Source organism: Rhamphochromis sp. 'chilingali', assembly GCF_963969265.1.
Source record: "Rhamphochromis sp. 'chilingali' genome assembly, chromosome: 14".
Taxonomy (NCBI): domain Eukaryota; kingdom Metazoa; phylum Chordata; class Actinopteri; order Cichliformes; family Cichlidae; genus Rhamphochromis; species Rhamphochromis sp. 'chilingali'.
The window spans coordinates 13,029,971-13,047,944 of NC_137941.1; the positions used below are offsets into that span (position 1 = coordinate 13,029,971).

Consider the following 17,974-nt stretch of genomic DNA (forward strand, 5'->3'; position numbering starts at 1 on the left):
CTGTTTCATCGCTATAATGGCCATATGGAGCTATGTGCTCTTCTGCCAGTTTCCATGTGAACATGATGATATAATGCCAAAGCAATCATGTGGTCTGGCCTTGAGTACAGGCTGACTAGGTAAAGGATGGTTAAATGTGGCTTTAGATGTGAATACATAAATACATACACAAGCCATTTCAAATGTAAAATTGATTATCTTTTGTCTTGGTGCATAGCGTCTATTATTATTGCCAGTAAAGCAGAGGATAGTGAAATTAGTTAAAGCTTCAGAAGTACACTGAGCACATGAGCCTTTTCAGCATGTGCAGTGTTGCAGAAAGAAGTCAGATAAGAGGCAGGTGATAGTAACCTCTCCCTGCCGTGTCTGTGTCCACTTGCCAGATTGGCGCAGGTTGAGGGTGACCGTAAAAGCCAAGGTGACAGAAACGGCCAGAGGCTGAACCTTGGAGAGCAGTAGAGAAGGCTGAAGTGGTGCTGGCACCCAGTCTTTGTCCTGTCAGCAGTGGCCAGAGGGTATAGTGCCACCTGTGACCCCAGTGCCTGACAGTATAACAGCAGTGGCTGACCACTAAGGCCAACCTGTTCATGCTTAGCAGTCCTCTAAAATTTTATACAAGTATGATCAATTAAAAGAAAACAGGTGGGCTAAACTGTAGAACCGCAATCTACCGATTACCAAATGTTTTCTGAACATGTTTTCTATTCAAAACTAGCTAGCATGTTTCCTCATCGCTCTCAGTTTAACATGGTAGAAGCAGTAATTATTAATTCTGATTTATTTGATTTGTTGCATTTGATTTTAGTTTATTAAAGAGAGTTTCTGTTCTTCTGGTTACTTTGAGATTTTACTTACATTTGACCATGACCATGTAAACATCAATGGTGCAGATGGGTGGTTGAGGAAGACGCTCTCCCTTCTCTAACAGATCTGGGATATCTCTTGTAGAAATCCCATCATATGGCTTCCCTCCAAAGGTCATCAGCTCCCAAATGGTTACACCTGAAAGATGTAGGAGTAGTGATATATGAGCACAGAGGCAGACAGATTAAGTAAGGAGAGACAAAAAGATAATTACAAAAACAAGAACAAGTAGAAAGTTGAAAGCCCAAATTCACTAAGTAAGTGGAAATAGGAAAACAAAAATAAATGTTCCTTTTCTTTTAGAGTAAGGAAGCACAAGTGCACTTTGAAATCTTTTTCATTTAATGAAACAGACATTTGAAAAAGAGATGTCTTAAGAAAACAGTAAATGTTGTTTTACCAATAAGTCTCAGTCTCAAGCAAATTACATAAATAAATGACAGGAAAACATAGGCGTGACTCTGCTTTTAACCACCTTGCTACAGTGTCGCATTGTAAGCTATGGGTAAGATCTTTGTCAGACAGGTATGCAGAAATGACAAGGCTTGGATAAAAGCAACACCTTGTGCAAAGACTCATGATGTGACCAATAACAGTTTTATGCTTCCTTGTGCAAACTACACTCAAGTGTCCCCAAATTATTCCCTTATTCGCCGCAACTTTTTACAGATTGCAAAACCCACCAATCAGCCAGGTCTGGTCTGTTCTAATTAGCCACCAAGGAAAAAATCAACCATTCAAATGGTTCTTGATTCTTGTGAAACTAAAAAGATGAGTTAAAAATAATGTTCAGGATTTTATTAATCACAATTTACTTCACATTACACTACATGTATATGAGTTCAAAGTAAAGTGTCCATCCACTGTCTATTCACCGTCTCTTGGCTGCTCTTAGCGTTTTAAATGGACAGGGAAGAGTCGGAGCCAAGCTCTCAGCAGGAGCATGATCTCACCCTCTTTCCTCTCATGGTCCTTCTGTCCTCTCCCTCACAGCCTTGTACCTTCAATAGTTTTCTCCCACTACATGTATTTTGATGTAACTGTCTGTAAATAATGAATAAAACCAAGAATATGAAGATGGCCTTGAACACATTCTACCTCATGCACCCTTTTTCTATTCCCCTCTTTATTTCTTGTCACACACACAAGTCTTATTTTATTTTTTCCTTTGTCTGCAAATTCCTGCTAGACTGTCAGCGGTTGAGCAACTAAACTAGGCACACAGGTACACTTTAAAGGGCCTCGAATGCTCTTAGTGACATCTGATATTACGATGGCATCATGTTACCTAACAATCACCCACCACTGGCTAAAATAACCATTTGCAGTATTTATGTACCTAAAGCACCATACTAAAATATTCTATTGCTTAATTTCGGGACCGTAACATGTAATTTATATCTACAAAAGTTGAATTACACATCTGATACATTATGCTGCCATATGCTGCCTAGCAACTGACATTGTTGTTTCTAGTATATTGATGGCAACATGACAATAAAGTAGTAAGAAACAATAAAACTTTTTGCAAAACAGGTGATAAGAATCTGTGCTTTATTAAAATTGTGGCCATTTTTTTTAATTTCAGCTTTTCTATTTACATTTCATTGGATGAAGGTCAACCAGTGCCTTTGTTATCAATAAAATTATATAGAAAACTGTCATTGTTATATTCAAAGGACACTTACCATAACTCCAAACGTCACTCTGATGAGTAAACTTCCTGTAATGAATACACTCAAGGGCCATCCATTTGATGGGCATCTGTTAATAAAAGCAGAGATGTTAGTACCCTTATACTTAAGGAAAACTCTAATTTTCCATGTGTTTTTATACTAAATATCAGCTAGTTGGGTGTTGACAGTGATAATGGACCATTTTGGCAAAGATACATCAACAACACTGGTGATATGCAGCTTAACACTATAATTAGATATGAAATTCTATTTATTACAGCGATGGAAACTGAGAGGAGGGGCTATGGAAGATCAGAATTTGTCTTTCACTCAGCTGAGGGGAAAATACTACAGTGATCGTCACTGGTATAAACCGTGTTGGAGACACTGGAAAGAGACGAAGAGAGAGGGATGAAAAAGACTTTCTTGAGTAAAGAGGTTTTGAAAACAAAATACAAAAGCGGCAAAGGATAAACAAAGATTAGAAGAGGTCAGAACTCAGTGTAAGTACAGCCTCAAGGATATATTTGTTTACTATGTTTACAGGGTTTTGAAATCCCCAAAGGTAAATAACACGGTCCAGTAGAGCAGAATACCATTTCACTCCAGTGAAACTGTCCTTTGTGATGGGCTAAGTTCTTCTTGTAGAATATGAAACCCTCATTAATGTTAATGTGTATCGCTGTCTTTTACAAAATGTCAGCCGTAAGGTTCAAAATGGTTATTTATTAATATTGTATCTCCTAAACCAACACTTTATTCAACAAATAACTGAGGTAGATGGGCCCTTATTACAAGTTCAAGTGATCATACCGGACCAATTGCAAAAGTAACAAAAAGCACTAACATGATGGTTACTGCAGCCTGTACACACTCCAACATTCAAACTGCATTTTTCATTTAAATGTTAAGGAAAGAATTATAAAGCAGACGTTTTTGGCACGTTTCTGGTTCAAATGCAAATGAAACTGAGATTTTTAAATGAAAGCTTTTGCACGGGCGATCGTGGCTCAAGAGTTGGGAGTTCGCCTTGTAATCGGAAGGTTGCCGGTTCGAGCCCCGGCTTGGACAGTCTCGGTTGTTGTGTCCTTGGGCAAGACACTTCACCCGTTGCCTACTGGTGGTGGTCAGAGGGCCCGGTGGCGCCAGTGTCCGGCAGCCTCGCCTCTGTCAGTGCGCCCCAGGGTGGCTGTGGCTACAATGTAGCTTGCCATCACCAGTGTGTGAATGTGTGCGTGAATGGGTGGATGACTGGATGTGTAAAGCGCTTTGGGGTCCTTAGGGACTAGAAAAGCGCTATATAAATACAGGCCATTTACCATTATTCTCGTTCACTTTCCTGACAGTCAGAAGAGAAGAGACAGTCAGTCTATACAGAGCAGAAGCCAGCAGCAGATTAGTTTAGCTTAAATGCCTGATCTGGGTCTTTTTGAAGATAACAGGCAATCAGGCAATCAGCACCTCAAAAACTCACTACATAGTAGCTATTTGAGCTTAAAAAAATCAAAACAAAGCAAAGTTTCGGATCCCTTTTAAAATGACTCTCCTTCCTAGCTGTCACCATCTCAAGTAACATTATCTTCACTTCACCTGCCTCTCCTCTCCTCCGCTAAGAGTGTGCCTGCTTTACTCTGCTCTGTGTGTGACACATATAGGGGAGCAGATGAAGAGCACAAAAGACACAAGGAAAATGTGAAACAAAGAGCAAAGGAGAGGAACAAACAAACAGTGGAGACTTCAGACCAAAGGAAAAAAAATAGCCCATATAAACAACACAAGTCTTCAACTTCATACATTCAAATGTTGCTAATGTTAGATCGACCTTATTCACAATCACAAGCTCTGATAACTTCAGCCCATTCAGCTATGAAAACATAGTTATTAATTTATGTTTTTTGAGGCTATAATTTCGTACACTGCACTTCCAAGGTGAACATGTTCAGCGGTGGCATTGATGGCTTGTTTTGCTTGCGAAACAGTCTTCTACGATTTAAAAACTCATTGTTCTCTCTAGAGCAAAAGAAGGCTTCCCAGCCAGGAAATTGTTTAATGTTTGCTTTCCATGGCAGTGTGTGGCAGTGATCATCAACTCAGATTCTCAGAAGGAAATTAAATGTCTATTTACCCCCCAAAATTAACCAAATTTCATTATTTGACAATGTTTCTAAAGGAGATGTCACGATTTACCTTTCCTCCATCAGCATTATATTCTTTTTCATTGACATCCAACAGGCGAGCCAGCCCAAAGTCAGTGATCTTGATGTGGTTGGGAGATTTGACCAGGACATTTCGGGCTGCCAAATCCCTGTGGACGAGCCTACGCTCCTCTAGATACATCATTCCCTGCAACACAACAGATGCACATAAAGACAATATTTCCCTCCAAGTTCATTTGCAACAACATACATGATACTGCTGTCTATAAATCAAATGCATGCAAGTTAAGATCACCATATGTTGTCATCATTATCACTATCAAGTCAACGTTAGAATTTTTCTAATTATTTATATCAGCATCATTAAAACCACTTTGATATTTTTAGATTTATAATTCCCATCAATCAACAACTAGACTGTAGAAAAGCCCCCGTAACTGCCAAATGCTTGGCAATGCAATCAAAGGCAGTATCCATAAGCATGTTTTCAATTAAAACAGGACTCATAGGAGCAAGAATGTTGGAGTAAAACACTTCCATCTGTATATTTACTTAACAATTAGGAAACCAACCCTGTGCTCTGTCTTTACAACTGATATGCTTTAGAAAAAAACCCAACAAAACAAACTCTCAAAACATTTTACTGTTGCAGTTTTAGGTTAATAGGTTAATATTTTAAATCCCAATTTTAATGTCACTGGGATGTTTTCCCCATTTTTTTTCAGCAAAAAGTACAAGTGCTTAATAAAAACAAAACAAAAAAACAATTACAAGAAAACAAAAAAACATCATTACCGTGTGTAGAGAGGCACGTGTGCACAAACATGTGCACCGGTAAAGAGGATATCAGAATTTGCATCATTACAAAAGCAGAAAGGCAACCTCAGCGTGAAGCAAAATGCCAGCCATGTCCTAAAGCTACAATATAATATCTCCATAAAGCTGTGTAAAGGCTTTTCACTTTCTACACCTTGTGCAGCACATCTTGAGCCTACACTGCCTATTAGGGGTGGGTTCTTATAATCGATTCATCGATTAAAATCGATTCTGGCTTGGATAACGTAAAATCGATTCATTAAAATCCTGAATCGATTTTTTAATATAAATTTATTTTGCCCAAAATGCCAGAATCTCAGGTGAAATCTCACAAAATTTCAAGAACCACCAAACAGTTAAGACAGTAAATGAGAGCAGGAACACGGATTCTGCACAAAGACTTAAACACACAGCGGGACCCGCGGATCAGAATCAGTTAGATGTCGCTTTTCTCACAGTCGGGGCTGAAAGCCGACAGCTCGCTGACTCTGATCTGTCGGCGGGTCTGCGCTTTGTGTGCACGCCCTTTATGCGCCGATTCTAAAGCTGTTAGTTTGATCTCTCTCCAAACAATATTGACCGAACCAGCAGCAAAAGAAGATCCAAACGCTTCACATAAACATCGTCATGAATTCACTCAGACTTTTACTGTTTTGCTTCCACTGCGATGCACAGCTCTCTCTCTGTACTTCAAGAACAGTTTCCCTTTCTTCATTATTCGCTTGCTTGTTACGCACAAGTCTACTGTTGTTTACAGGCTGTCGGCCGCTGTTTTTTCCCTTTTACATTCTTCCGAAAAGAAAACCTCATTTCTGCTGTTCAATACTGAACAAATTTAAACTTTTTAAAATTATTCAAAATGCAAAACGCTGTGTCTGTAATAAAACCGCTGTAACTTCAGAGGTGATGTTCATATGTTGATTAATGGTTTTCTTTCGTTTTTGATGTACTGCAGAATATTTTTATAAAATCCCAGGCCAGGAAAATCACCTTCATGTTTTTCTGTGTTTTATCCTCAGCTACTTTGACACAAAGGCCTCTGCTGTGATGCTCACACCTGTGATAAAGTCTTGCGTGTGTCAGCTTCCTTTTTATTGATACAAAAATATGTAAATGTACTGATCTGAATTATAATATTTCTGACTGTCAAAATTTCCCAGATTTAAATCGAATCGAATTAAATCGAATCGTGGATCGAATCGATTCGGGGCCTTGTGAATCGGAATTGAATCAATTCTAGAAATCAGTGACGATACCCAGCCCTACTGCCTATTGTGCATCACTGCTAGAGTGGACTTGAAGAGACAGAAAAATAGGGGAAAACTATTTCAAATTGGACAAGCAATAATGTAAGCCACTTTGTTTGAAGTGGTGAGAAGACAGAGAAAACGAGGCCTTATTTGAAGCCATAACAAATTGGATTTAGCTGGAATGGGCTGGAATGAAACGAGAAGTAGGAGCAGGAGGAGAGTAGAGGGATGGAGATAGGTGGGGTTGAGCTACACCAGTCTAAGAGGTGAGATAACATTCATACAGTTGTAAGGCTATGATCACACTGCCTCGTTTGGCTTAATCTCAGGAGCGAACAGGTGCTTTTAGCATACCTGCACATATACATACAAACCCATATGCACCTGTAGACATGAATATGACATAATATTGCTTTCATAAGACGCTGACATAATAAATCATTCTCATGAGCAGATAATTCTATTACAGTACATGTCCATCCAGCTATTCACTGCAGCGCAGTACAGGAACAAGTTCAATAACTGCATATGTGGGACTATATCACCATGCACCTACGTCTGCCCTTAAAATTAAGGGCAGGAGGTGAAGTTATTTCACTTCATGAAAAGTATAATGATTTGTGCCAATCAAAAAAAATCACATAAATTGCTGTGGAGACTGAGATTCATAACTGTTGTAGGTAGCACCTCAATGAAGTAATCAAACATATCATACATAAACATACTATTACAGTACAACAGAGTGCATTCTTTGTTTTGGCTATTATATCAGAATGAATCAGTATCTCTCAGATTTGCATGGTCAGATTGTACAAATGAGTGCTTATTTATGAGCTTTAGCGTTAATGACTTTTACTACTGGCTCTAAGCTCAACAAGCACTTGTAAGGCAAATTTAAGCTCTGCTCTTATAGCCAGTGCTGCCAGTTTGGGAATATGTTAGGAGATTAATGTGCCCAATCGCTGAGACTGTGACTAATGGAAACTATGCAACTCGAGCAATGTACTTGTATTTAAACTTTTTTCTTGTAAAACATACGGCATGACTAATGTGCAGGTTTTTGCTATTTACATGAGCAATCTAATGATGTCTGATTCCACTCTGTGCCAGAGCTAAAAAAAAAATTACAGTAACAATGAGGATCCATGAGCTGATATGTTATGATGTACCATATGCTCAAAAGCAGAATTTACATTAAAAGCAGAAACGCTGATATACACTAAGGGGATGATTATTAAATTTCAAACATGCCAACGTGTGATTTTCAGTGTCTATGAGAGTGTCTATTCTTTTCCCCACAGTGTTGTGCCAACTTTTGCAAGCATACCTTGCCCAAAATGCTGCAGAAGGGGTAGAATTGAAAATGGACAAAGGCCAAGCTGGTCATTGCCCATGGCTCATCGAGTCTGTGTGTATGTCAATGTATACACTGCCAGGTTTCTGACAGATTCTTATTTGTACATAAATCGCACCCAGTAATCTCCTCAATTTTCGAGACAATTAAGCAGCGGAGAGAGAATGGATGGTTTGGCAACCCGTGAATTTTAATTTGCCAGCACAATGAGATTGAGAGGGGGAGGTGATGGTGTGTGTGCAGAGTGGGAAGTGGCTGCAGACGTGCGTAAGGAACAAACTTTTTTTTCTTTTTCTACTCGGTTGCTCTCATTTACTGGCCTCCCATGTGGACATGATGAGAACAACTCACTGCCAGAGGTTTTGTAATTGCAGCAAACCAGGGGCCCGTTCTTCGTACGTCGCTTACTACATCCAAGATCAAATGACACATCCAAGATCAAATCATCGCGCTAACCGTGAGCTCGCTAATCCGGTTCCCCGAACACACCTGCTGTTGACGATTAGTACAGCTGGACGCAGTAATGTGACATCACTGGGTGTCATAAAAGGGGCTACGCATCGATAGTAGAAACATTGATCGGCAACCCTCTGATTGGTCGGCGAAAATGTCGAAGGAGCGCGCTCGGCTCGGTATTTTTCGGCAGCAGAGCAAGAACTCCTGAGTGAGGGATTTCAGGAGTTTCAGAGTTTAATCAGAACGCAAGGGAACACTGCAAAGGCTGCAAAAGCAAGGAGAGAGGGCTGGCAGAAAGTTGCTGACAAATTAAACTCGTAAGTAATTTAATAATAATAATAATAATATATTGGATTTATATAGCGCTTTTCAAGGCACCCAAAGCGCTTTACAATGCCACTATTCAGTCACTCTCACATTCACACACTGGTGGAGGCAGCTACGGTTGTAGCCACAGCTGCCCTGGGGCAGACTGACAGAAGCCAGGCTGCCATATCGCGCCATCGGCCCCTCTGGCCAACACCAGTAGGCGGTAGGGTAGATTTATTATATTACACTATATTATCCAATATTATATTACATTATATTATATTGTTATATTATATCCTCTTTCACATTAGAGCCACAACAGGACCCACTAGAACATGGGAACAAGTAAAAGTGAAATATAAGAATATTCTACAGAATGGTAATATTTATCACTTATATTGCTTTTAGTCTCTTGGAAAGAGAGCCTGAAATAATCTGTTTGTTTGTTTATAACAGCAACCAAGAAAAGGGCAGAGCAAAAAAAGACAGGTGGTGGTCCTGCACCCCCTCGTCAACAAGTTGGTTAAGTAAATAATATCCTCACGGGAAAATCGATATCTCTCAATGAGCACACTGTCGCGCTGAGCTAAAGGATCCTGTCTGTCCCGCAATATACGCTGAATTCTGAGGACTCTCCTTATCAATCTTGCACCTTCCGCAATGGGTTGCTCGCGTAAACGGACAGGACATGGCTGCGACAGGCTTCCCAAATCCACCTTGGCTTTTATAGCCGTGGTCTCTCATCTTGATTACACGAAGTAATTTACAATTACTACTCTGAAATATGAATTACATCTGTAATAATCACATACATGTAATAGAATGTTAATAGTACATTTCCCTTTTTTAGGAAATGACCTGTATGTATCTGTGTGACATCAATAAAAGGATCAAGTGCTGCATTATCTTCAGTTACATTGATGTTATTTATTTATCGCTGTTGCTTTCGTATAAATGAAGCGGACATACCTGCGTGGCCGCGATCTAATCCTGTTTACATAAAGTAAACCTGCTCCCGAGCAGGTTTACGCTTACGGCTCTGTTGCTATGACAGCAAGTCCCGGATGAGCTTCGGGGAACCGACTGATCCAGGATCACGCGAAATCGTCAACAATCTAATCCGGCTAACCTACTTAGCGAGGTACGAAGAACGGGCCCCTGGATGAGACAGCCAGGCTGCTGCCAGTAGTGGAAGCTGTATTTCAGGTAAGCTTGCCACCAGAGAAAATCCACAGGGTTCAGACAGACTCTGTTATGATCGCACCTCCAGACGAGAGGTGCTTTCCAATCAGAAGGGATAAGACCTATGCCCTAAACCTTGCACACTGAGATTTTACATGGCAAAGCAAGCCAGGGAGAAAAATCTCTAGAATACCTAGAAGCGGAACAGTCTTCAAATGCCCCCATCAGAATTTTAGGAAATATAAGTATAACAGAACAACAACAACAACAAAACCCATTCATACCATGTAACTCTCACATTAAACAGGTTTTATTTACATATAATAAAATAGCATCACTGTAATCTACACTAACTCAGCCATCCTTATTAAACTTTCTGATGGGAAGAATGTTTGTTTAAAAAAGCTGCAAAGAAGATCTCATTTATAGAAGGGACGGTGAAAAGGACATAAGTAGATACTACAGTTATACAATCTATACAGGTGCTAAACCATCCTCATGGCAGTGAAGAAAATCGCTACTCTCTCGGAAAATATTCTGATATCCTGCCATGGTTATTTGGGCCTATTTCAGAGAGGCCTGCAAACAAAACCCAAGTGGAAGGCATTGTCCTTAGATGTGTTTTGTGAAGACAGATTTGGCAGCGAGTGGCAAAGGGCTGGAGATTAAATCAATAGGAGGAGAGCGAAGAGAGGTGGTGCCCATTTTTCACTGACTGGCACTTCCCACTGTTGTTTATTCTGGCAAGATACACACACACACACACACACACACACACACACACACACACACACACACACACACACACACACACACACACACACAGAGACACAGACAGATGCATGCAGAGAAAGCTGTCGACCCACATAGCCACCACACGCGCACACACAGAGAAATCTATAATCAAGTGATTCATCCTGAATAATGTTATTCATGAGGAAACACTTCTAATGAGACTGAACATCCAACAGAGGCTCTATAAACCTCTTGTGTGTTCGCTTTCTTCAGTGAGTGTATGTGTATGTGTGCCTGAGGTTATTCTCATGCTGTGCTTATGTAGGAGTGATGTTTCTCACTGTGGATTTATGCTCATAAAGATTCAGGAAGAATTTATAGATTGCACATGGTGACACATAATTAAAGCTGTATTCATAGTGTTACAATTTCCTACATGAACGGTGAACTTTAATTTCATTAAACAAATACAGTAACAGCATTTTTGTGAGGTGTGAGAGGAAAATAATATAGGAATACAATATCTTTCAGTTAAAACAACTCCGCACTTAAGACACAAACTAGTATTGACGATACCGTCACCAAGCATCAACAAATCAATTCTACCTTGGACTGCATTGTTCCCTTTCTGGCTAATTCTCTGTGTTATTTCTGCTTCCTTTGGTTTCTGTAGGCTAATATGTTTAAGTGGATACCATTTAACCAAGAACAGTCGTGAAAGCTTGAAAGAGAAAGCAACTAAACCTCTCTAGAAATGAAAGAAACCTAGTTGCCTGATAGCAGGATATAAGATGGAAGTTGGGACTGCATACACTGAGAAGCACAACTATGTGGCTGGGATAGTGTGCAGGAACATATTTGCCGCATACAGAGTAGAAGTCCCCAAGTCCCGATGGGAGACTAAAGGTTGTTGAGAACAACAAGAATAAGGTTCCAGACAGACAAGCAGATGCTGGCTAACCAACCTGATATAGTGGATGCTGATAATGAGTAGAAGAGCTGTGATTTGTAGTTGTTGATAGCAACATCAGGAAGAAGGAGCATGAGAAAATATAGAAACAGTGAAAGATACAAAGTCCAAAGTGATACCACTGGTAATAGCAGCATTAGGAGTTGTAACCCCCCAAACTCAAACAGTAGCTCCAGCAGACTCCAAATAAAATCAGATGTCATCAGATGCTGCGCAGATCCCCCAAACCGCCAAGCCACCTGCTCACAAGCCTTCAAAGAGAAATGGTCCAGTCTTCCAACGTGACTCACAGCAGGAAGTAGTCAGTGCCCTGTCAGCCTTTGACAGTGTGTAATTCAGTCCACAGTTTGTTAGGTTGTTGTTTGCACACATCTTGCATTCAAGGGATCATCTCTGATCGCCCACAAAACCTAGACATTGCCCAGCTGTTCATTCCTGGGAGCGTCTGCAGCTTCTTTTTTGGAATGGGAGGTAATGTTGGAGCACCAGCATAAACTTATACACAAAAATTCCCTCTTTGCGAGAGAGTTCACTCTTTAGTAAATTCAAGGAACATTGCACTGAGCTACTAGGTGCTTCTTGGTCAGTATGGATGTTCCCTTTCTAGTCATCCATAATTCCCCCATGCAATGCATATAACCCCTCACACTGGATAAACTGGCATAGTAGCATCACATCAGCATTGCATACCATATGATCAGTCCTTGTCCATTCATGTCGACTGCCTTATTCCAGTAGCACACTTTTCATCAGTATGTACTGGTTCCCCAACCCCTGATTTGTATCTTGTTAAGTATGGTTTATGTTCTGTTTTCAGTTAGGCTTGAGTAGTATATTGTGCTTGGTATTTGTTAGTAGCTCAGGAATTTAGATTCTATCGGAAATAATACCAACAGGTATATCAATCAAAGTGAAATGCACATTTTCTGTGATGTCGGTGTTGTTATAAAATACTGTGCATTTCCTTTTGAGTGCATAACATCAGACCCTGTAGAAAAGTGTGATTACAATGAATGATAGTAATTTTATAATACTGAATTGTGAGCAGCAAGAGAGCATGACTCATCTGTGCTATTTTTCTCTTTTATTATTCTGCCTCTTTTGCTCATTTTAACAGGGATGCCAGTATCTCTGGAGGGCACAGGATGTTTAGTGACTGTCTGTTTTGTGTTATCATACTGAGAATAATGGTGCAGTTTTATTGGAGACCGGTGACATCAGTACAGAGATCTGCTTAATGCGGTACATGTTTAATGTAGGGTTTAGATATAAAAAGACCCCAGTAGGCTCGGGAGAAGGTGAATCACCGTTTAAGGAATGAGGTGAAACAAATCGGACCAATGTGGAGGAGAAACTGAGAGAAAGGTGGGGGGGAATGATAACACAATAATGATGAAAGCGGTAGGCTTTCATTTCATTTTGAGCTCCCATGTCGGAATGAATTTAGAAAATGACATTAGTGGGCAGCTTGAATATGAACAATTTGTCTGTGCTCAGAATGAGTTAGCACTTTGCAAAAGGAAACCTTGTTCATATACATTTATTCTCTCTGATGAACCCTTAATGCAGATGCACTACCATACCTACAACCTAGACGAGGGGGGTTCTCTTTTATGTGAAAACAGACAAATCTGCACCTGCACAAATTGGCAATTGCACAAAGTGCATCTGAGCAATATGCATTCATCTCTTTAATTAAAGATCAGCTAGTAAAACACTAAAAGTTGTGAATTAAAGGTATTGAAGAGAAGGATAAGTGATACTGACAATGTTTTTTTTTTTTTAAAAACTATGTCACCGTACAAACAATTATCCCCCACTGGTGAAAGTTCTTTTTGTTTTGAACTGTGCGCTGGGATGAATGCATAATGCCTATATGTTGTACTTTCATGTTTACTTCACTCTCTAGACAAATTATCTGTGATCTCAGAGACAAAACCGGAATATTGTGACAGAAGTAATTTTCCATAGTTTCTTTTGACCCACAACAATTCCAAAAATATGAAAAGTAGTACTTTTCCTGCATTTCGAGTGCATCTCAGAGTGATGTATTCCAAACTCTTTGCATACTCTTATGCAAATATGATGTGCCTTTAAAAAGAGATAACATTTGGCTTGCATTTCAGCATGTGTTGTGTGTAGAATTATAACACATACACACATTAGTACGCCCAGACAATCCTCAATTGTGTGTAAAGCATTCACGGATGCCTCAGAGCAAAGAGCTGGCCTGAGAATCTTTTTGTAGAATTAAGTCTCTTGTGTCTCGCTATTGCTACTATGTCAGGTTCAGCATTAATAAAAGGGGTTAGAGAAGCAATAAATGCCAGCTGAAGTCAAGTCAAGGGTTTTACTCACCAAGTGACCTATCATTTCTATTTTCTGACCTGTGCTCTGGCAGAAGCAGAGATGGAACACTAATAATAAATGATAAAAGATAGGTTTGTACACGTATAAAACTCAGCCCTTACAATCCCCAACAATTGCAATACTGGCAAAACTGTTTTGTTGTTTTGAATTACAACAACCAGCAATAAATATTTACAACTAATAATTTGATTTATGGGGCTATTTTGGATAGTTATTTTTTTCTGGGAGGAAATGTAAATTAACAGTATAAAACCGCTAATTCTCAGGTAATTGCTGGATGAAGTGTAATTTGAACTATTTTAAATTCTTTTAAAAAGTAGAACTGGTGAAATTCAGATTAGTTAAATGAGTTTTAAAGAGCAAATCAGGGCTGAATACATTTGTAGGTAAATTGGACTAACATAGGAAATTCCCTGATAATATGCAACTTAATCAGAGTAGTGCTTACAATATGGAAAACTATTGTACACTGGATAAATAGCATAATTGTTGTTGCTATTTTGTGAAAGCCACAGGCATCTGACAGATACTCACACTGTGTCCTTTTGCAAGAGACCAGTCTTACTCCTGACTTGTCACATTTGGAGACTTGGGCAGGCATCACGTTTAAACATTAGTAACTCATTAGTGTTATTTCTCAGTCTGTTAAAATTTTGAACCGAATCAGAATCTTTTCCTAATCCCTAATCCTAACCAAAGTTTTTGCCTTAATCTAGCCAAACATGGAGTAAAAAGAAAGCAGGGCTTTGCTACCCATTAAAAGCTGAAAACACTGTTCAGCTTTAAAAAAGTGACAAAGCCCTGCTTGATAAACCCGGTAATGTAAAGTTTGTCCTTATCATTGGATACAGTGGGCACATCAAAGTACAAAATACCTTGTATCATTGTCTGATATCCAGTGTCTTTTCTGTCTAACACAATGGGAATGAGAAGAAGTTGACTGATATGAGATTCAAGACCCACCAATGCGGATGATATTTGTGAATGCCAGCTTTAAAATTCAAAGTCCACTATAGGAAATACGTGAAGTATATAGAAATCTTATTGGAAATATTAAATATTTGTGATGTTTATGGGAGCTTCAGATATCGGGTTCACTAAAAGATTCAGCAGAATGAGTTGGCCAGTATGAGCATGGAATCTCTAATAGCATGTAATTCGTAATTACATGTGCATGCACCTTTTTATCTATACTTACATTAACCTCCTAGGACGTCCACATATGTGGACATCACATTTTGGGTTATTTAGACCAAAATACTCAATTTTGCTCTACAAGGGCCTGATATCCACTTACGAGGACATTATACCGCTACTGTTCTATAAAAATTGTAAACAAATATCCTCATATGTGGCTCTTATTTTTCATAAAAACAAAAACAAGGTAAAAAAAAATCTGGCTATTCTTTCTTTTTACATTCATCGGGCCCCAATATGCTCAAATATCAAAGAGAAATTAAAAATGCATGCCGTGGAAGAGTTCGGGTCTTAGGAGGTTAAAGCGGGTGACTGTTAAAGATCAGGCAGTATGGATAATCTTCTGATCTTACAATCAATAACATCATAACTCAATAACATGAGTAAGCTAAGATGATACATACCTATGAAACTGTGCTTTATCTAATCACAGTGGAGATGAAGGGGAAGTGTCTCATTCCATATGCTGTAACGTATGGGGTATGTATGCTGTTGCTAAAGAGCTGTCAAGCAGCCATCATGATAAGTGGGATTTACTCTCTTGACTCTGAATGAGTAGAGGCTGACCTTACTTAGTCATAGCTGTAGGTGTAAGTTATCTACCGTCACACAATGAATATAAGCTGCTTTTAAATAGATAATGTATAATTCAGTCAAAGGTTTAGCTCATATCAGTGGAGAATACCGTATGAACGTGATCATTTTTACTGGAAATTAAAATATCCATTTTTTCATGCAATGGAGAAAAAGCAAAAGGTCAAGTTTCATGTCACTGGTTGTATAAAAAAATCAGAAAAATATAAGAGCCTGAGAGAATAACAACAATAAAATATCATTAGGAATGCAAAGGGAATCCCTAAACTTTCTCTTTTTTTGGTTTTTGGAGCTTTTTCACCCATTCCTCCAACAATTACTGGTCTAGTCAAACACATATTTTATCTCAAGTCTATTAGGCAGTTTAAGCCTGCCTTTTAAGACTCATGCATTTTAGCTGGGAAGAGAGTTTTTTTTATAGCTTTGCTGTACATGTCAAGAATTTTAATTTTGTTGTGAATAAGTAGATTTAATGTTCACATAAGTGGGAGCTTGAATTGAGTGAAATAAACAAACAATACAAGAGAGTAAAGCACCCAGGGCTCTTTGCTTGAGAGAAAGCTAATATTTTTGAAGCCCATCATCCAGCTGGCTCTTATGAATGAATGCATGAAGGGTATCTTTTGACCTCACCACCCACAGAAGAAGGGACAAAGAGAAAGCTCAGACAGAAAGAGAAATATAAAGAACAATGGCACAGATGGAAATAAAGTAACACATTACATTTAATGCAGCTTTATGTACTGAAAGTTTATGCGAAATGTATCTTGAAATGTCAAATATCTGGGAAAGTCACAGTTTTGCACTTACTCAAATCAATTATGGAGTTTAATCCCTTTAAAGAATGACAATGCACACATGCATTTTGAGTTGTGCCTAAAAAGTAAGAAATAATTTTGTTCAAAGAGCTCTTGACTCATGAAAGTCTGACTGCAAGTTGGTGGAAAATGTGAAACATTATTACTCATTATGTAATAATTATGTTTATCCACAAGGGTCAGTTTGACTTTGGAGATGTGCAGTATATGCGCATATAACGTGAAACAACAGGGAGGCCACAGAGGTTTTCAGAATGATGCGGCATTTCATCGACGTCTACATCATCTAAGATCTGGTGATGTCATAGGAATTCAAGGAAGCTGGGGAGAAGGGTTAGGTCTACAACGAAAGGGCACAGAAAAAAATCAGGTCTATGCATGGTGAGGGCAAAGAAATGCAAACACTCAGCAGAAATTTATCCATCCATCCTTCCTTCTTTTTTTTTTTAAACCGAATCATCTTATACTGAGAGGTCAGAATGAAATGTTAAATGATGGTTTGGGAAAAGCTTGTTTCAGCAACTCACTCTTCACTTCTCTGTCTTTGTCTTTGTCTTTGCAGAGGCACTGGTTCACTGAACTCTAAAGTCAAGGCTGTGCATATAAAATCCTCAAGGGTCATTTGACCTTTCCAATCAGAAGCTGCAGAATCTATAGGGCATAGAAAACTTCCAAAGAAATGTTATTTGCTCAAGGAGATAAATGAAGGGAGGTGGTTGTGGTTTTACTTTCATAATTATATTTTTCGATCAAATCAATAAATGCTGTAGATGACTTTGGAGTGCTAACCACATAAACAATATGACTTCTGGTTTTGCTGCCTTTCTCTCTCCTCTCATTCTTACAGTATTTCAATATTACCATGTTTCACTCGATGCCTAGTTGCACTCTAGTTATGCCATCTGGCTGTTTACTTGTTTCAAAGATAGATGTTTAGATTGCAAAGATTGCCAATACGTGTGGCAGAAATACACTCATACGCATGTTAAGATTATACCATTATCACTGCCTGATGAAGAGAGACAAATACAAACAGAAAAGGGATAAAAATGGTGATTGAAAAAGACAGCATTGGCAAAAGGTGTTATTTTGTGGGAATACGTACGTGTGTGCATATATGACCCATATTATATTACTCTACCTTGCTTTCTATCAGTGTATAGCTACTGCTGCCACCGTGCCAACATGCTGGTATGCCAGGTCCCTACAGGCATCTTTGGGATCAGG

The 17,974-nt window shown here is 39.0% G+C and overlaps 1 protein-coding gene across 2 annotated transcripts in view; it reads right to left on the bottom strand.

Annotated features, from left to right (window-relative positions):
* erbb4b (erb-b2 receptor tyrosine kinase 4b) overlaps window positions 1-17,974 on the bottom strand; it is a 359,968-nt gene that overhangs the window by 13,910 nt on the left and 328,084 nt on the right. For both annotated transcript variants that reach the window (XM_080902240.1, XM_080902239.1), the window contains exons 21-23: window positions 4,728-4,883; window positions 2,553-2,628; window positions 856-1,002 (exon numbers count right to left, since the gene is read on the bottom strand). In XM_080902240.1, coding sequence (XP_080758366.1) covers window positions 856-1,002; window positions 2,553-2,628; window positions 4,728-4,883 — 379 coding nt within the window. The remainder of the gene's footprint in view (window positions 1-855; window positions 1,003-2,552; window positions 2,629-4,727; window positions 4,884-17,974) is intronic.